The sequence below is a fragment of the Lepidochelys kempii genome, chromosome 6, assembly GCF_965140265.1.
Source record: "Lepidochelys kempii isolate rLepKem1 chromosome 6, rLepKem1.hap2, whole genome shotgun sequence".
Lineage (NCBI taxonomy): Eukaryota > Metazoa > Chordata > Testudines > Cheloniidae > Lepidochelys > Lepidochelys kempii.
In genome coordinates, this window is record NC_133261.1 from 28,795,312 (window position 1) to 28,815,975 (window position 20,664).

At 37.5% G+C, this 20,664-nt stretch overlaps 1 protein-coding gene across 2 annotated transcripts in view; it reads right to left on the reverse strand.

Annotated features, from left to right (window-relative positions):
- The window catches only part of CARS1 (cysteinyl-tRNA synthetase 1), a 49,498-nt gene that overhangs the window by 15,746 nt on the left and 13,088 nt on the right, over window positions 1–20,664 (reverse strand). For both annotated transcript variants that reach the window (XM_073347286.1, XM_073347287.1), the window contains 14 exons: window positions 16,364–16,455; window positions 15,405–15,493; window positions 14,941–15,037; window positions 13,847–13,945; window positions 12,507–12,656; window positions 11,191–11,331; window positions 10,243–10,331; window positions 8,633–8,754; window positions 7,134–7,246; window positions 6,150–6,278; window positions 5,132–5,261; window positions 4,311–4,414; window positions 2,783–2,880; window positions 261–450 (listed from right to left, as the gene is read on the reverse strand). In XM_073347286.1, the coding sequence (XP_073203387.1) occupies window positions 261–450; window positions 2,783–2,880; window positions 4,311–4,414; window positions 5,132–5,261; window positions 6,150–6,278; window positions 7,134–7,246; window positions 8,633–8,754; window positions 10,243–10,331; window positions 11,191–11,331; window positions 12,507–12,656; window positions 13,847–13,945; window positions 14,941–15,037; window positions 15,405–15,493; window positions 16,364–16,455 (1,643 nt within the window). The remainder of the gene's footprint in view (window positions 1–260; window positions 451–2,782; window positions 2,881–4,310; window positions 4,415–5,131; window positions 5,262–6,149; window positions 6,279–7,133; window positions 7,247–8,632; window positions 8,755–10,242; window positions 10,332–11,190; window positions 11,332–12,506; window positions 12,657–13,846; window positions 13,946–14,940; window positions 15,038–15,404; window positions 15,494–16,363; window positions 16,456–20,664) is intronic.

Sequence of the window (20,664 nt, forward strand, 5' to 3'; positions counted from 1 at the left end):
GTTGATTGCACAACTTCACTGTCAACTATCCATCCACCAAATGCAAATTAATGTAAAACAAAATTATAAAGAACTGTATTCCCCCCCATACATAAAATGTAACGATTTTGTTTTTAAGCAACTGGCTCTTTAGAATCCGGCAAGATCTACAGAATGACTGTACTGATCCATACATGTCTGGAAAATATTGCCGTAGCAGCTGCGTAGTGTGATGGCAGCTATTCTTTTTTAATTTAATGTAAAATCTCACTACCACTTACCTTTAACATCTGAGTGAGAAAAGAACTAATACTTTCTAGCAGCAGTCTGTTTGGCATTTGCCTGGCAGTTTTCTTAGCAGCAATATAGGAATTGCTCTGACTGACTAAAGATCGCATTTCTTCCAAGACAGTGCGAGTGTCAATGTTGTCACACAGTGCTTCATGAATGGCTGCCTTCTTGTCGTAAAAACTAAATCAGAGAAAAGCAGACAAGTTCACAATTGATATTATCATTATAACATTAATGTCAAAATTCGTGTGCTCCATCAGTACACTGGAGTGCTTCCATAAGAGGAGCAAAAGTGGGGGAGGTGGGGGGGGGAGGGGGAGGATTTCCCTTTCTTTGGTCATAGTTGATATCTGAAGAAGGAAAAAAAAGATGATTAAGAGACAGGTGTTGGTGTCCATGATATAGGTGATTTTGTTAAAATATTTTACCTGCATAATAAAATATTGATTCTATACTGCTGCCAAAGTCTCAGAGAGGGTGGGTTATCTGACAGGTAATAGTGACAGGACAAACCAGACCTAGCATATCTTCAGAGCTCACTTTTCTGTATGTTTGCAGAAGCAGTACAATTCGCTTGTTCAGTCTCTTCCCTTCTTCACTGCTTCATTTTAGTGCTGCTTACTCTCACTGTGTGCCAGCTGAGTGTTCTGTTACATAAATTCCTACACAATGCCACGATTTAAGGAAACTTGTTCTGAAGCTACATGTTATGAAGCCACTCCAAGCAGGTATCATGAATAAGGCTACGATTTAGTCATGTGTATTTTTAGAAAAGTCATGGACAGGTCATGGGTAATAAACAAAAATCCACAGCCCGTGACCTGTCCATGACCTTTTCTATAAATACCCAACTAAATCTTACCTGGGGGGCCCTGGAGCGCTGCTGCTCTGCAGGACCTCTGGGGGGGCCCCTGGGGCCAGCCCCTCTGGCTGCTGCTCAGGCCATCCGCAGGGCCAGTGGCACTAGCCACTGCTCAGGTGGTTGCTGGGGCCAGCAATCGGGGGCCGCTGAGCAGGAGCTGGTGCAGCTGCCCCCGGGTCCAGCCGCACCGGCAACTGCTTGGGTAGCCCCTGGGTCCAGGAGCAGCCAAGTAGGGGCTGCTCTGGCCGCCCCCAGGGCCACTACTCGGGTGGCCCCCAGGGCCAGCTGCCCGAGCAGCGGCTGGTGCAGCTGGAATGTCTGGCTGTGGGGCTGCTCCAGCAGGAGCCAGTGTGGCTGACCCCAGGGCCTGCTGCTTGGGCGGCCCTGGGGTCAGAGGTCACGGAGGTAGTGGTATGTCATGGAATCCGTGACTTCTGCAACCTCTGTGACAGACACACAGCCTTAATCATGAACATTTCCATGGAAACACTGTTTAAACTGTTCATGAATTGATTTGTAATACATATGGTATGTGTCCCCCATTTCTTCAGGCAAAATAGAGATTTAAGGAAGTAGTTTTTTTATTTAAGATCCAAAAGGGCATTATCTACTTGAAAGAGAAGGGAAAGGAGAAAGACAAGGAGGTGGGGAAAGACAAGTAAAAGGAGGAAGGAAATGCTCTCTTCCCCCAATACTTCTCTTTTTCCTGTTCCTATCCTCTTTCTCCCTCCTGTATCTAGTTCTCTCCTTTCTCACTCTCCTTTACTCAATGTTTTCTATGCTTTGATTTTTTTCCCCTTTAACAGTCAATTTGCCCCACCTGCCTGCTATTCAAAGTTGAAAATCCAGAAGCAGCATTATCTGCTACTAAGAAACAGGTACCCGTCTTTCCAGCACTGCGGACACAATGACTCTGGTAATTCCCAAGGACACACTTAACTATATGTTGCTTTGACTTTAAAAAGAAGAATCAAATCATGCACTGTTTAAATTACAGCCACTGAAGTGGGATTTCATTAAAATGTGAAGGATTATCATCTAAATGGAAAGAGACCATAATGTCAATATCACTATTTTGTTTTACTGGATTGAGGGTAAGGTCAAAAGTCAGAAACTTCTGAGTTCTTATCGTTGCTCTCTGATTTTGGGCAAGTCACTTAACTTCCATTTGTCTCAGTTTCCCCACAGCACTTTGCATTTTCAAAATGTTGTAAGTGCCAAGTATTATTTTATTAGTACAGTCGAAACACATTACATTAGCGTGATCTGCCCCTTCTCAGATAGTTTCTTAAGTATACACCTGATAGTCACATAACCTAGAGGAGATTCAAAACAGAAAGAAGTTCCCTTTCAGCACACATATACAGAGTGACATTCAAAAATTAGGCACCCAAGTCACATGAATGTCAATAGAAGTGATGTGATTAATTCCATGTATTGTATGCTGAAAAATACCTAATAAAACTGTTGCAAGGTTAAACGCATCAGCTTGTAAAGTACTTTGAGATTCTCAGTGGAAGGTTGCTGTAAGAGCGTAAAGTATTATTAGATCCTTTTTCAAGAAAAGGAAATGCCAGTTAGAAAAATGGGAATCTTAAGTGTGCATATATAAACGGCTATTAATGCAGAAATTAAAAGTAGCTCACTCACCTTTTACTCAGCTCTGTTTCTCTAAATTCCCATTTTTGAAACTGGCCTATCAAATCACTAGGAGCCCGAAGGATATCCTTTACATTTAAAAAGAACTCCTAAAAAAGAAGGATGCAGTTTGAAATCAGCATAACTCAGACAAACCTGTGTTTACTATACCAAAGTAAATTTTCAGTTAGCCATTTTAATACTTGTGCCTAGATACAATTTAAGCAAAGATCTGCTACAGACCTCCCAAAATAAGAAAAATACACTTATTTTGCATTACCCACTGTATTATATTATGAGCGTTAAGCTGCTCTTTGTCAAGGTTGTGACCTAACACAACATATTAGACATTAACAACAAACCACTGCAATTTAATTTCTTTGAACTATGATCTTTTAGTTTGGAGTCCCTGTAACAATCTTGTCAGTTGTGGACAAAATGAGGTAATGATAACTTACATTGATTATGAATCTCTCCTTTGCTTACTGTATTTCAGGTTGTGAAAATATGAATTGTGTTGTCTGGAAGAAAAGTCTTTTTGTTGTGTTTCTGATTCTAGTACATAATGACTTTCCTTCATTAGACTTGTGTATTTCCCTAAAGCAACAATTCATTCTAGTGTTGATGCAGTTAGTAATGTGTATTGCTTAATGCTTTTACTATCACCACAATAAACCGACTATCATTAGCAGTAACTGACAGACCAAAACTAATTACACAGCACACTTTAAAAAAACAAAAAACAGTGCGTCAAGTTACCGCTCATGAAAAGGCAAGGCTTAGCTGGAGCAATCTGAGTTGCTCGCAGTGCACAGGACCCATGCAAGTTTTTCCAGACAGCTCGGCAAATGCACCTCAGCCCTGACATGCACCAGTCTTTTTATTCCAGGAAGAGGCCTCACTTAAGAAGATATTTCTGTTGTGCAGAACTGTGTGGTGGTTTTCAGATGTGTGTAAGTAGGGAAAAGGAGCAGATACTGGCAGTGATACTAAAAATATTTTTTTTAAATGAAAGACACCAGATATATTCAGCAGAATGTGTGTGATTCTTGTGCCACCTGGATAGCTAATTATCTCTTCATATTTTTCTCACCACTTTAGGTATTATTGGCATAAAAGGAAATATGTATTTCACTAAGACAGCATTTCTGGAAGCTGTTAGGTTGGGCTCGTTTTCCTGCCCACACAATTGCGAAGGGTCTCAGATTGCTGCATGAAGAATTATAAATAGAGAGTAGCAGCCTTAACTCAAAAAACCGTAAATAATTTATAATTTTAAATGTAGTTATACTGGATAATGTGCTACCTCTCTTAAAATCAATTTTTATTTGATTTTCCACAATACACAAAAAATGTCATCGTATTCACCATAGTCGTAGAAAAATGGGCCCAGCCCTGAGAAGTGTTCTGAGCTCTGAGTTTCCACTGAGCTCAGTGGAGTTGAGTGCAGTTAGCTCCTTTTGGGATTGGTTTACATTACTGGGGGATAGGATAGCACAAAGTTTAAAGAATAAAGAAGAAGAGAGGAAAGCTTGCTTACATTCAGGAATTTCTCATACTGAATAGCTGATTCCATGGTGTTTTTTGAATAATCCAGCGTATCCTTCCAAGAGTGCATCAGGAAAGCCAGCCGTAACTGCCGTGCTATTAGGAATTAGGAATTTTAAGATGCAGATGGAAAATCATCATTATCGAATATATTTATATGACTCCAAAATGATAATATCTGAGCACCTCATCATCTTTAATGTACTTATCCTCACAATGTTGCTGTGAGGTATGGAAATACTATTGTCTCCACTTTATAGATGTAGAATGAAGGCACAGAGAAGCAAATAGCCAGATTTGTAGAAGTATTTCGCTGCTGAAAGAAGCAGATAGGTGCCTAGTGGGATTTTCAAAGGCACTTTTTAAAATCCACTCCATGTCTATTTCCATTTTTAAGAGGTTAAATGCCTTTGAAAAATCTGGACCTCAGAGACTTGCTCAAGATCACATGGGAAATATGTGGTGGAGTATGGACTTGAACCCAGGTCTCCTAAGACCTAGGCTAGTGCCTTAACCATCCTCTCTTACCCACAAAATTGACTTAGCTTGAAATTGATTCCAATGCTCTATATTCCTAAACTACTGTAATATGAACGAAAAAGAATCGTTAAGCACAAATTCAGTTACCAAAAAAAAAAAAATACTGAAGAACCCAAACTTGCCAATTCCCATTTTAATCAGGAAACTTATACAAGAAATAATGTTCAATTTATGGCTTTTTTTTAAATGGCTATTTTTCTTGGCTTAAATTTTCTTAAAAAATACATTTTACAAGCTTCTTAAAAAGTGTTTCTGCCACAAATAAGATTTTACCTGTATGTTTCTTCAGTGCATCTTTGATAGTAATGAAGTTTTTTAAAGATTTAGACATTTTACAGCCAGCAATTGTTAAATGACCAGTGTGCAAAAAATATCGAACCCAGTGATCATTTTCAAAGTATGCCTGCAGCAAAACCACAAATAGAAAGGATAAGTTTTTTGTTTTTTTGTTTTTTTAAAAACAACAGCACACGTCCACACACATAAGGTTTCTGAACAGGAAAAAAATGTAACAAAACAAAACCACCATGATGATACAAAAAGGATTTTCTGAAGGCACATTTCCTAAACATGATCAGGAATCACAAAATGTTACTCTTTTAAGAGCGAAAATACTGTTCAGATTATGCCCCCAATTCTACAATTGGATGTGCAATGACACATGCATCTGCCCGGAGCTCCACTGACTTCAGTGGACTCCACATAGATGCAGACTCTCACTTGTGCAGATCCAGCTGCAGCACTGGATTCCGTGCAGGTACCACATGAGTATTTTACCTGAGCATAGTTTTAAATAAAAGGAAAAAAAAGAAGCAGGATTTAAATTAAGAGAATCTGATGACGTGCTGGAGTTGATAAAACCTCATTAGACAGCGACAAAATATAATTTCACATTAGTTTAATGAAGTCTCCCTTTTATTTAGATTATTTCTGCCTTTTATTTTGAAAAAGTTTTATTCTTTTCATTAAAGGGATATTATCAGCTTTAAAAATAATTTCTGCCTGAAACATTTGTACCTACTGTAGTTACAAATACCCAAGATTACAGTAACCAAAGAAAAAAGGAGGAAAAAAAAAATTCTGTTTTTCAGTTTTTTTCCTTTGTGCATTCATCACCACACTGGATATGATCAACTTCACTATTCTGTTGACAGTCACCAGCTAAGAGAAACTACACTTTAAGAGTTTGGGGTTTCTGGGCTTTTTTTTTTTTTAAGTCTCAGTCAAATCTAAAAATGGTATAATTTTTGTATAATAGAAACTAAAGACAGATGGTGAACATGTCACCTACCTCAGACTGTGCCAATTCATTGTCATGGTGAGGGAATCGAAGATCAAAGCCCCCTCCATGAATGTCCATCGACTCTCCCAGAATGGATCCAGCCATAGCAGAGCATTCAATATGCCAACCTGGACGGCCCTGTTTAGAGATAAACAAGTGATTTCAGTACAGATTAAATATTCTTTGTTATTGGTTTTTTACAGAAACCCTTCTTAGGAGAAACTACTTTCTATCCACACCTTTGTCTGTATCATTCCCTCATTGGTTTGTCCACTAATAAATACAAATAAATTAATATGACATAGAAGTATGAGGGAGAACAGATTTTTAATCATCATCATCCTTGATATAAGAATAGTGTTGAACTTCAAGATCTCCCATACTGTAATAAATCATACATGCCAAATGTATCTATGAGCAGATGAATATACAGAACACAGTCCTGGCCCCTCTAATACTTTCAAAATAAAGTATTGCATTCAAGTAATGGTTTTGTCTCTCTTAACATCACAAGGGAAAGCTGCATTTATTCTCGGGGTTATAAGTCTTGGAACCCTTGCCTTAAAGTGAGGCATTCGTTCTTATGCAAACTACTTTCAGATGAGTGGAACCTTCTCCCCACTCATTCCAACAGGCATTTTGATTTGAGCACAGAATACTGAACTGAAACTTTGGGAGGTTAATAATGGGAAAGTGGACAAGGTAGACCGATCCCCATGTTTAGAGGTACATTGGTAATATTGATTTAATGGACAACATTTCTGCACACAGACTTCTATTTGAGAAGTGGCTAATAACTGGCTAACTACACTGTATAGGATATTAAATGAACACAGCAATGCTACTGAACAAAATATTATTGCAATCTCGACTTCATTAAATGAAAGATGAGGCTGGATCATTTGTTGTACAGGCTAGTACAGATGATATTCATAAGCTGTAGAAAGATTAGCTTCTGTATTATGTGTGTGGTTTGAACACACTGATCCTTACCTTTCCCCAAGGGGAGTCCCATGAGGGCTCTCCTGGTTTGGAAGATTTCCACAAAGCAAAATCATTCGGGGAACGTTTCTCACTCAAACGATCAACTGAGATACTGAGGTCACCTGTCAATGGAGAAAACTTTGTATATATTTATACTGTCTTTAAACATTAGCGTTACCTACTCCTGTTTCTGCTGTAACTTTCAATGCAAAAAAACAAACAAAAAAAAACCACACTAAAAATTTACAACTGAAAAGAGCAATCCTTTGCTTCTTGATTAATCCATGGCCTCTTCTGAGACTACCAACAAAAGTGTTAGTTGTGAAGCTTCTTAAGCCCTGAAATATGTGATTCAACTGCTACTCTCTCTCAGCATTCATAATTACAGCATTACAACCTCCCGTGGCCCCCCAAATGTTAAGGTTGCAAATTCAAGAAGTCAGAAGTTAGAAAATGCCAGAATAAAGGTTGCCTGTGCAACCTTAATTCAGGTCCCTTTTGCATATGCATTATGATCTGTTCTTTAATTACATGATCACATACTATTTTTTCCATAGCATCTCTGTCTCATTCAGGAGATGACACAGGATGGATGGTAATCACTGAACGTGTAGCTATTCACTATTTCTTTTTATCCTTATCATTCAACACGTGACCCCATGTACTATTTATTGCAGACCATTCAAACCTTGCACTGAATATAGAATTATTAATTTCCTCATGGGCATCGTGCTTTGTTGCAAATTTTAGCATCACCCTCTACTACAAGTTTTAATTAAAAGAGGGCTGCACCCATTTAGCTCAGCACAGTAACATGAATATTTACAATGTGAAGAACAGTTCTCAATATATAAAAGTAATTTACATTTGAAGCCGGCAAGTTGTAACAAGAGCTGATCCAATCCCAGTGCTGGTCACTGATTTCAGGAAAACAGCTAATTTGTAGAGCTGATTGGGAATTGTTCAACCAAATGTTTTTATATCAAAGGCTGATTAATTGAAACCAAAACCTTTTGCAGGAAAGGGTCAATTTTGACAAATTTTTAAGACTCAAAATTGTTAGAAGAAAGTTTCATAGTTGTTGAAACACCCTATTTCAACATAGAATGAAAGATTCTGGTTTCCCAGTTCAAAATGACTTTTTGTTTCAAAATTTAAGCTAGAATAATTTTTTTTAAATATAAAAAATGGTCGAAATTGAAATGTTTTGACTGATGCGAACAGATTTTTTTTTTTCCCCTTTCAGATTTTTGGTTCATAACATTTTTTGAGATTGATGTCTTGTCCTGACTTGGGACAGAAATTTGTTTCAAAATCTTAAAATTGTTTGCAAGACAGGAAAACTGTTTCCTGCCCAACTCTACTCATTTGTGACTCCAAAAATAAAGGAAGTGCAATGTGGAGACTACAAAACTTTTCCATTCTTCTAATGGGCCTGAACCAAGTCAATGGGAATATCTGACGTTGTGCATGCTGATAGCAACTTAAGTGAATATTGATTTTATTACCTTCACCCTCCTGAAGAGCTCTCTGATCACCTACAGCTTCAGGAACCAACTTAGCATAGGAGTGTTTCTCAGTGGCATCAAACTTCATTGTATCAAAGTAGACAGACCCATTTGATACATAACTAGAAGGTTAAAAGAATTTAACAAAACCTTTATCAATATAAAACTAAAACTCAGCAATAAGTATCTCTATCCATCCTATATAAGATCCTCAGCAGGACTACTTGAAGAGTATTGTACTGTTCAACATGAGTAAGGGTGACAGAATTTGGTCCTAAGTTGTTAAAGTGCATGGTAAAAACTTTAGGTAAAAACTGTAAAAAGCCAAGGTAAATATGTCCTAGGAAAGCCAATTAAAATTAAATTTGTTAAATAAATATTTTAGCAAGATATAAAAAGGATACTATTAGATATTTCTCCTTTATAAATGTTAACATTTCCTCCCATCTTTTGATTGTCTGCAATAACATAACAATTACAAGTTACATTTATTTTCCAGGTTGTTTGCAGTGTTGTTATAGCTGTGTTGGTCCCAGATTATATGACAGAGAACGTGGGTGAGATTCCTTTTATTGGACCAACTTCTGTTGGCAGAAGAGACAGAGACAAGCTTTCAAGCTACACTGAGCTCTTCGGGTCCATTAAAAGACATTAGCTTACCTACCTTGTGTCTCTCATTTATTTTCCAATCAATTTTGTCCTCCTCTATTTGGCCAATTTATTTTGTCATGGTTTTAATGGGTCATCCTTGGGATTTCCCCCCCTCCTTCTCTGTTTCAAAACCACCAGCAGTGTGCACCACTCAGAGCACAGGGTCAATTTTCCTATGGCTTGAGCACAGGCATAAATGGAAGTTTTTCAGCACATGTATATTAGACACCCAATGGCAGTTTGAGCCATAGTGTATGAATTTCTCTGCTGTTCTAGAAAAAACAATTTGCTTTTTAAACTGTTTAGAGTAAGATGTTTTTGTGATGAAAATCTTTTCATACAGTAAATCTGTACCCGCTTAAGCTACAAACAGAAAAAGCTTTTAAGTCAGGATGCCTGGATATTTAGGCACCTACATAGAAGCAGCTTGATTTTCAAAGGTACTAAGCAACAGCAAGAGTTGGGGAAGTCGATGGGAGAAGCAGATCTGCACATGTGAAAAAAACGAAACCACTTCTACTTAAGTGCCTAAATAAAGATTTAGTGGCCTATTTTACACTTCCATTTCTAAAAATTGTTGCCTAACACTATGGGTAAAATCCTGGTCCTGTTAAAGTCAATCAGAGTTTTACCATTGATTAAATGGGGCTGTAATTTCACCCTATATTTTTATGATCTGAAGTCTCCGTTTGTAAAAGAACATGAAAACCACAGTAACAAAATTTTTTTTAAATCAGGTTTGAGAATATTGCTTGGGTGTGAAGGAACAAGCTGATTAGTTTTATCCCAAAGAAACACTGCTTGAATGTAGTCTTTTGTACCACTGCTTATAGAAACAAAGTAAGATGGCTCCACTGTATATTGCAGAACTATTATTTCAGTATTAGAGCTTTGCTTTGTTACACAATAATTGCAGAGATAATTCTGTAATGTTGCACACAACCCATAAAGGCGCTTACCCATAACCATTATCCACAATCTTTTGAACAAATGCCACAATTTCCGGTACATATTCGCTGACCCGAGTTAAGACATCAGGAGGTAACACCTATGGATAAAGATAAAAGGGCATTTATATATACTGCATTTCACACCACTTTTCATGCCAGAATCTCAATTAAACCTCGTCCTCCTTGTGAGGTAGGTAATAACTATTTTATAAAGATGGAAAAACTGAGGCAGAGTTAAATGACTTGCTCAAAGGAACACAGCAAGTGGCAGTCAGAAATAGAACTTAGGTGTTCTAATTCCTAGTTTCCAACTGGACCTCTTTTCTAAACTTCTTATCCCATCAGCCAAGTTACTAAAGGTCTGGCTGCTGCAGGAGATGAAAGTTGTTCAATTTGTGGCATCTCTGGCTGGGCAGGAATTATTCCCTACCATGTTTCTGAGCTACTCATGCTAAATGCTGATGTTCGTTGGCAGGGCCCCTGGTGATGCAGTTAGTGACCCCAGCCATGTATCTCAAATTCCAGACTCAGCCTGGGACAACAGGATGGGGAAAGGCAGAAATTAGCAACATTTGAGGAAGGAAAATGGACCTTATTAATGGGTAAGGGAATGAGACACCCACCCTGATGAGTTTGCCCAGTTCATGTCAAGGGGAAGGGATGGGGTGTAGATATGCAGTACGAAGTGCCTGATCTCCACATGGCAGGAACTATTGTTAACATGATCAGTTGCAGGGTGGCTACACTGGTGAGAAGAGTACAGCAGGGTCTTAATATGCTGATTTAATAACTACCAGTTCATTGCAGGTTAAAGATCATCAATAAGGCGGTGGGCTAAGGCCTTCGATCACAATCGAGTTGCTGAATTTTTTTTCAGTGCCTTCTGAGGGTGCAGCCAGCAATACACATGTCTGGCACATACAACGTTCATAAAAATGGAACAGCTTGTTTACTTACATTGAGGGCTTCCATATCTTTATGATACTCCTCTTCCCAGAATTTGGGGAGATTAGAGAATATGGAGTTGTCAGTCACCTGACTGCCAAACTTGGAGTCTAGCCACTCGGACAGCACATCTTTTGCTTCTTCCAACAATTTCTATGAAAAGAAAATTATATACATATAACCGTTCAGTGCAATACAAATCTAGAAAAAGTCTTATTTATGAGCCTAGACTGTAATGCCTTTTCATAGAAAATATGTTTTCACACTTAATTCGCCTGGGCATGAATATTCCTGCACCTATCATTCTTTGCAGCCATGTAGCCTTCCATGTGCTTGGAGTGAACAGAAGATGGGTACATAATTTACATCTGGAGAGTCTTAACGGTGTTCTGATAAAAGATACAGAGAAGTGCTGAGGGATTTGCATTTTGCTGAAGAGAAATATCATGCAAATGAATACAGATAGTTCAGTAAAAAAAAGTGCTCCCTAAATATCAGCCTATTTTCTCTTTAGTTTTCCATTAACACTCCATTAACAATTACACCATACATTCTGAAGACAGATATATAGAATCAGCCTAAAAAGAACTACTTTGGTGACGTAATAGATTTATTTTTAAAAACAAAAACATTTATAAAGGCACCCATCTTTTAGTAGTTGGATGAACTTTACATAAGTTGGACCAAAAAGGATGCATTTCACAAAGGCAGGGAGCACACAGTCTGTGCCCCCAGCAGTTATTGCACCAAACAGCTTGAAAGAGAGGCAGTACCATCCAGGATTCTAATTACCAAGAGAAATTAGTTACAATATCTGTTGTGTTTACTGGGGCTTATCCAAAGGACAATGAAGTCAATAGGAATCTTTCCATTTATTTTGCTCAGGCCCTCATCCAGAGGAAAGATATTTCTGAAATAATTTGGAAACATCAATTCGGTGAACAAGAGGCATAAAATACTTGAGCAGCACAGCAATAAAACTGTCAAAGATATTTGCACGTGCGCTGTGGACAGAGCTGTATGTACAACAAGTTATGGCATGAATCCCTCCCCAAGACAGAAATTCCATGAAAGAAGGGGAAAGATACGAGTCTTTTTGTGGGGGAGAAAATCCTTTACAGAAAACTGGAAATAGCAGCTATCAAAAAAGAAGATTATGAGGAGGTCCGAAGCTGGTCTGAGTGGCATACAAAAGCTATTTAATTGAGCTCAGTGATACAATTTTATCGCATTGAATGTTAAGTATTGGGAAATTCTCAGACCATTTATAAAATATGTTTCAGAAAACTGTTACAAGCCAATGAGATCTAAAATCCATTCATATTGACCTCAGCATGTTTGTTGATCTCTTCTCCAGTAAGTTTCTTTTGCACAGCTTCTTCTAGATGTTCCACAGCAGACTTCACTGCATTCTGAATTCTTTCCAGCATCTGCTTTTTATCTGGATCAGTGGTGTCATTTAACATAGCTGAAAAAGGCTACATTAAGAAATGTTCATGAAATAATGTACAGTGAAAAAAAAAAATCAAGCCAAGAACTTTAACTGGATAACAGAATTATTGGCACTTTCTTCATGGTCTGGTGTGTTACAAGCACAGCTTATTCAATGGCTGTATATTCCTCATGTAAAATATGTTCTGAGCACATAATTCCTTACTTGAGATGAGTAGTATGTTTCCCCACATGCAGTCAGATTGAAATCTATCAGACTACTCAGAGAATAATGTACTGCTCAACATCAGTAAAGGAGCAATAAGGCAGCCACTAGTTTTAACGGTCCAAAAGGATATGGGAATATAAAATGCCATCCACATTTGACTGTCTAAATCTGAATTAAACAGCTACATCACAATACGTGTTCCTTGTAGATAGTGGTTGTTTTTAACCTTTACAACATTATAACTATTTAGTACTTTCCCTTAATCTCAATGCTCTCTACAAAAGTGAATAAGCATGATAATCCCCATTTTATAGATGGGATAAATTTCCAAGCACAGAAAAGTTAAGTGACACGTTGGTGACAGACATAAAACGCAAGCCCCCTAGCTCCCAGCTCTGTGCTTCAACTCATAAGGTTGAGAATCACTAATTTTTTTTCAATTCATGAAGCATAAAAAGGCCAAAAACTCATCCTCAACCCAGTGCATCCCCTAAACTGTAGCACCAAAAGCTCAATGATGTCAATGGCACAGTAGGCCGTATAATTCATATTCAAACTTACTCCATAAAGAAAGTCTACATAAATACTTTTCATACATGGCCTTTCCTTAAATTTGTGTTTTTATTTGTCAGAAGCTCAAGTAATATTGCAGCCAACATCTGAATTTTCCTCAAAATAGTACACACATACATACAGGTTACATGTTTGGGGACAAAATTAAGCATGCATTTTGCACATGCAATTCTATGCCTAAAGCATCAGAAAAGTCTGGCGCAGATTTAAAAAATAGTCAAAAATTCTACAGGATGTGAAGATGGCTGTTTATTTCCAGTAATATAGCATCACAAGTTTTCCTGTGGATGGTCCTGATTCAGCAAGGTACTCTAAGCAAATGTCTAATTTTAAGCACATGAGCAGTCCTACATAATCAGTGGAACTCCCCAAATGCTTAAAGTACCTTACTGAATCAGAGCCTAAGTTATGAGCAGAGGAAAACTATGAGCTCACCTTTGAAGCAATTTGAACATCTTCAAATAGCTGGACTGCAGGTGGCTTCTTCTCTCTATATTGTTCAAAAAGATAATTTTGTCTTGCTCTCTTAATGATCTACAAGGCAAGAATATTAAAACATATTTCTAAAAAGGGCAAAGTCCAAATACCAATGTATTTTGCTACTACACACTTTAGCAGGACCCCTCTAAATTCAACAAGCTACAAAAATTACATATCTAATTAGCACCACTGAAGCACATCAAATAAAGTAATCATGAAATTAAATGCATTAATAACCAATAATGAAGCAGGCCAGTAAAATAAGTTACCTTTGTAAAAAGGACAGTTAATCTTCATTGTCTATAACCGCATTCACTTATACATCAGCTTGGAAGGATTAGATTTTTAAATTGGTAGATGTTGGTACTGGTTGATTTCATCATGCACACAGAAACGGACACAAAATATTTCCAGCCATGATAATCAAAGTTTTTTAAACACAGGCAAGTAAGAAAAGTGCTGCTTGAGAACTTAAGAGTTTGATTTAAGAGTATTTACCTTTGTATACTTTGATATCTGAAGTTGACAATTTTGGTTTTAATAGCTATAAAGCTTCAACTTTCTGAATTTCAACATTTACTATCATTACTGTCAGTAATTCTTGCCTGACCACCCCGCATTGTCTGGCTCGGCCCCTCCCACAACTGAAAATTAGAAATGCTTCTAACTCACAATTCTGTACAACTGTGAAAATTTAAAATTTGATTAAAAAGGGGAAAATTTTAAAAATAAACAGATACTATTCACTGAAATTATATACAAAAATTGAATTCTGCCAAGCCTACTTGTACACAAAAGCAGCATGGATCTAAATTACTAGATGCTTTGCTAAAGTCTAGACAGTATACTAAACCTGAATGAGATCCAGTGACTGAAAATCAATGTCTTTGTGACAGATATTAGAATCAGGCTACATAGTGCAATTAAAGTTACTAGTCTAGATGTCTAGCCTTACCAAATTGATAAAACACACTATATGAATACTGATTCCGAATCCCTGGGCTTGGTCAACTTATTGTCATTTAGATGCACCTTTAAAGACACCTTACCTTATCATCAATATCTGTAATATTTATACAATAGAAGACATCGTATTTAAAGTAATCCCTCAACACTCTTCTCAGGATATCAAATGAGATGTATGACCTAAAAAAAATTCAAAAGACAGAACTTACTTTTACTTAGCAAATACTTCATATACACATCTATTATATGCAAGAACTATGTTAATGCAGCACTGAACGAGATTTTAAATCCCAAAGTCAGTAAATTCCCAACTGAAGTTCCCATAACAATATTAACTTTCCCCCCACTACAAACAGGCTTTTCATTGCATAACAACTATAAATGGTAATTTTCTTTTTCCATCTTAGAGTACCCGAGTTGTCATCCAGCAATATGTCTAACTCACTGTACTTGGCTTGACATATTCCTAGAGGTTTTCAGCTTTGTTATTTAGTTGCTTACAATATAAACTGTTCGCTTTTTATCCAAGGAAGAAACTCTGTGGTACCTGGCATGTCCCATGTGAGAAGCATCATATACTGTTGGGCCACAGCAATACCATGTCACTTTTTTGCCACTCTGGGGCTGAAATACATCCTTAAATGGAAAGGAAGGTACAGTGAGCAGAAGAAATTGAAGACATAAGGTCTCGGAGCAGCAACATCAGGAGCACAGGCATGTCAAGCAAATATGATTATGGATTAACACACAACAATTACACTCTCAATTTTACTGTAAGAAAAAAATGCTAACTTCACGACCTAAAAGAGATAACATAGTTCATTTTTTTTCCATTAGCTGCAGTCTACAAAATGTGATATCAAAGTGTAGACAGCCAGATGGGTCAGATCTTCATTTAACCCTTAGCCAATATTACCCATGCATGCAAAGGGAAGAGTGAGGCCTAGTTTACAAGGAGACATTTTTTCGGTATAACCTGAGGTGAGAATTTAAATCAATATAGTTACAATAGTATAACTCTCAGTTTGGATGCTCTTATTCCCATATAAAAGAATGGCTTTTTTGGATTTAGCTTATGGTGCTTAAGAATGTTTATTTAGCTTGAAACCTAACAAACAAAAAAGGTACTCATACTAGAACAACAATGTCCACATGGAGCTGTTATACCAACACTGGTAAAACTCTCTCATGTAGACAAGCCCTAACAAGACAAATTCTGATTTGGTTGTGTATATGATGTTGTATTATGTTATGGGCTCTTGGGTGATGGAAGGCTGCAGTCATATACTATACCTGGAATATAATACCACTTTCTATGTTTACAAACATATTTGACTAAACTAGGTATCTTTGACACATATTTAATAAGATTCAGCAAAGTAATACATCTATTTAGTATGTCACAGAAGCTTGCGAATAGATATGAAAGCCATTTAAAAAAATGTCACTGGTCAATTATATTTGCATCTCTACAGAAAACCCTGCAGTTTTTTTTCATTCATTCACCTTGTTGCGCGTGAGGCTGTTGTAGAGGCAGAGTTTAGACTGTTTTGTTCCTTCTGGGGAAGACCAATGGGGCTGCGTACGTTTGCCTTTACCTAGAAAAGAACGTAAAGACAACCTCAAGAAACTTCTAAAGATCATTATAACAGACATATGGATTTATAATAAAGGATTTTCCACGTTACTGCCTTAAATTATTTCAAAAGGAAAAAATGTTTTTATAGGATGTACAGAAACAGCTCCATTCAAAGTAGCCCAAACTAATTATATTACGTAGACCTTCCCATGAAGCTAGTACAAGTTTATTTTCTACTCTCTTGCTTGCCATCAGTTTATATCCCTTTTCAAATTATAAATCTAAAACATAGAAAAAAACTGCAATACAGTGTACATTAAAGCATGTACAAAGATTTTGAAATTTAGTCAATCATTGAGGTAATTAGGTTTTCAAAAAGATCTGTAACAATTTATCTTTGTAAAACCATTGACCCTAATAAGACTGCATATCTTAAAACTCAGGTAATACCTAGAAAAATTTCCACAAAGTCCAGAGTCAGTATTGAAGAACACATATTTAGTGGGAGAAAGAGAAAAGGGCAGACAGCATAGCTCAGAAAGTACTTCTTCCTTTTATCACACACAGCTTCTCTGAACATCTTCATTTCCTACAAATCCATATCTAAGTGGAGCACATTCAATAGAAGGCACAATCTAGTCTTTGATTTATTTATTGCAGGTAGCAGAATCATTATGGTAAAAGAAGAAGTATGATAAATTGTGGGACAAAATCCAGCCCTTATCTGAGGGTACTGTTCTGAGGAAGGAGCAAGGGGCCAGAGAGAGGATGAAGATCAGTGTAGTACTAGCTATAGTTCTAACATTGTGTAGAGCAGATCAGAAAATGGAATTTCCATACTGTGGGAATTTCCAACTTTGAGTAATCTGTTTTCATTTCAAATCAGAATGAAAATTTGAAATTTCTAGTACAATGAAAACAATGAAACATTTCAATAATGTCAAAATACAAAATATTAAGTAGGATATTCAAATATATAAAAGTATAAGTATAAAAGTCAAAACAAAATGAAAATGAAACAAAAAAGTAGAAACACAACAAAATTCCAATTGAAATTGACATGTTCTCATGAATCATTTCAATTTCAATGAACTTGAATTTCCCAACAGAAAAATTCTGTAGAAATTTTTCTGAACAGCCCTAATACAGAGCTACCCTGCTTTTAGATAGCAGGATGGTTCAGGCCAAAGCACTGTAATGCATTGCCAGGCAATATTTAAGACCCCTTTAAAAAGGAGCATATCATATGTCCTAGCTTACAGCGTGCCAAATGGGAGGCGTGGACACACCTCTAAACATGATTCTTTGAGGATGCAGTGTGAGCCCGCTGGAGTGCTGGGGTAATAGCTGGGCACAACTCTCAGCATTTGTAAGGCAGGAAGGGTGCCCTGCTGCTTGCGCTGAGGAACTGGAGGGATTAAAAGGCTTCATATACTCCCTTTTCCTTGCCCACCTGCACATAAGCACTGAGCAGAACTGGACTCTCTCTTTTCCATTATGCTTCCATTAGGTATTACACCTCTGATGTGCTTAAAAAACAAGTAGCAACAGAGTATCATCTCCTCCAAGAAGCTGCTGTGTGCTGTGCATCTGGCCTCCACGCTCCATACCACCTGTGGCTGTATTTCAGTGATGTGATGTGTGAATATTAAGTTAACACATTAACTTACATCAAAACTGGAAGATTAACAGCAAGACAGAAAACTGAGAAATACAACAAGTTTTCCCTCCCCATTTATTTCAGTATTGTTGTTAAGAATTTATATGGGATGCAATTTACCTGCAACTAAAATATTATCCAATTGTTTGTAACTTGTATTGTCAAAATGGCTTTCATGTTTTGTCTCTCAGCATGCCCATCATTCACTCAGTTTCCCTGGAAATATCTTCCTTTGTGTATTGCAACTGAGAACCACAATAATCAATTGCAAAAAGTGATTATATATAATCAGTTCATATATAATTCCCACTATCCTTTTGAACAATTGGGTAACTGGAAAAGAGAGGCTTAATGTAATATCCTGACCCAGACAAGGATAAAATATTATATTGGTATACTGTACACGGAGCTGTATCATTAGTTCTAAGTATTTTACTGTAAATGAGATGTAAGTTAACACATACCTCAAGTACAAAACCAGCCTATCCCTAAAGGAGTCCAAATACCAGAAGACAAATGTTTACTCTTAGATTTACAAAGGTTACAATGACATGGATTACTGTGATGAAGGCAACAGCCAAATTAATCACAGAAGAAAAAAGATCCTATGTGCCAAAGCTGTCAGCTCACAATCCAGGAGCAATGATATATAGACTATAATGGTAAAGTTCAAACATACAACTTCCAATAAAAGATCAACGTACAGTTCCAGCCCATTCATCTATATGCTTCTTCCCATCACTTTGGTCTTCTCTAGGTTAAGCCTAAGCGAGTTTGTTCTCATCCACATCCCTAGCACTGTTAGATACTAAGACAATACAAAGAGCAATATGCAAGTTCTATGAAAAGGCACTGCAGCGCTGCATATCATCTGCCTACTGGACACTGTAAGACATAGTATCTCACAATCTTTACCAGCAGCCAGACAGATATCTTAAAAAGGAGACCTTGGGAGAAGGCAGATTAATTACCGCCCTGTAAGATTTCTCAGACAGAAAGGCACAAACCTACAGATGGGCTATCCTATCGCCACCCATGAAACTCTGTGGGTGGATCAACAAACACTTATAGTTAGTGCTATCAAAGACTACTGCCAGAGCCAACAAATCAGCCCGGGAACCTTCACGGTGTCTGTTGGTAGGTGTAGTCAGTCAACAAAACCAAACCTGTCCGTGCCAGACTAACAATTAACACCAGACTGGTAGGCATTCACAACATGTATGATGACAGGATGCTACTGGGGTTAATGCAGCACCACCTTCTCAATAACCTTGATCAAAAAAGATTGGGTGTTAACATGCAGCTATTGAAAAGCATTGTACAAGAGCTAAGTACTATAAATAATATAATAACTATTACAGGACTTCTTGAGCAGGGACCTCACTATAAAGCATTTGTTTCAGGGCAGCTGGCGCATAGGAAAGCATCAGAGAAGAATGACAAACTCCCAAGAGGTTACAAAATAACCTAGATTAACCAGTTCACATTTCCTCACGTGAACAGTAATTGTTTAATTACCAAGGAAAAGCTACATTCTTTTCAGAAATGTTAATTTACCCTGTTAATAACACAGTTTACATTACTATAAACTTGTACAGTATACAAAATCTGTATTTCTGTAACCCTTTGCAAAAAAACTGAATGGCTCCAATTGACTGGACCCTCACAGTGTCAAAACAAAAACTGTATACATCTGTGACAGAATAGGATTTTTTGGTAATATTTTTTATGACTCTTATGTGAACCTGTTTCCCCCTTACTTTGCACTGGGGGTGGGAAAAGGATTATGTTTGCTCTCAAGGCAGACCAGGAGACACGGGGAGCAGGTGGAGTGTTGCTTAGCTGTCTAAGCGGACTGAAAGGGTAATTACAAATATTGGTCAACGCTGATTGACATCCATGGACAACCCGCAAAAAACAATGGAAAACCCAATCACCAACACACTGACACCCAGCAACCATCAACCTAGACCCCGCTCCCCAGCAGGACTCAAGGGCCAGCTTAAAACGGCTGGTGGGCCAGATCTGGCCCATGGGTCATAGTTTGCCCACTTCTGGCCTAAGGGGTTCTTGATTTAATTTGTAAAACTGATCTGTCTTATCAATTTCAGTTAGCTTCTGCTTGGGAAAGTTATAGGCTGCAGCAGAGACACTGGAGCTGTCTGCAGATTCAGGAAGCCTTCAGCTGGTTCACATTCAGTAAGATTTCTTTGCAATCCTGAGAAATGTACGTAAATGATAGTTTAAGTTCTGCAAGATCTGCTGTTTTAGGCTTCCTCTTGTTAGCTAAAATTTCATATTTGCCAATGGAATGTGGATGTAAGTCCAAGTAAAATTTTGTGTGTGTGCGCGCGTGTGTGTACTGGAAAGCAGTTTTTTTTTTCTTGCTGAAATATTTTATTTTAGGACTTAACAATTTAAGAGACACACACTGAAAATTCACTAGCCGGCTGTTCTTCTGATGAGTCTTAAATAAAAATGATCCATCTTAACAGAAAACTGAACAGAGTGACTCACCCACTTAGGAGCAAGACAGTGACTAGTGATGATCACTCTTATTCAGATCAC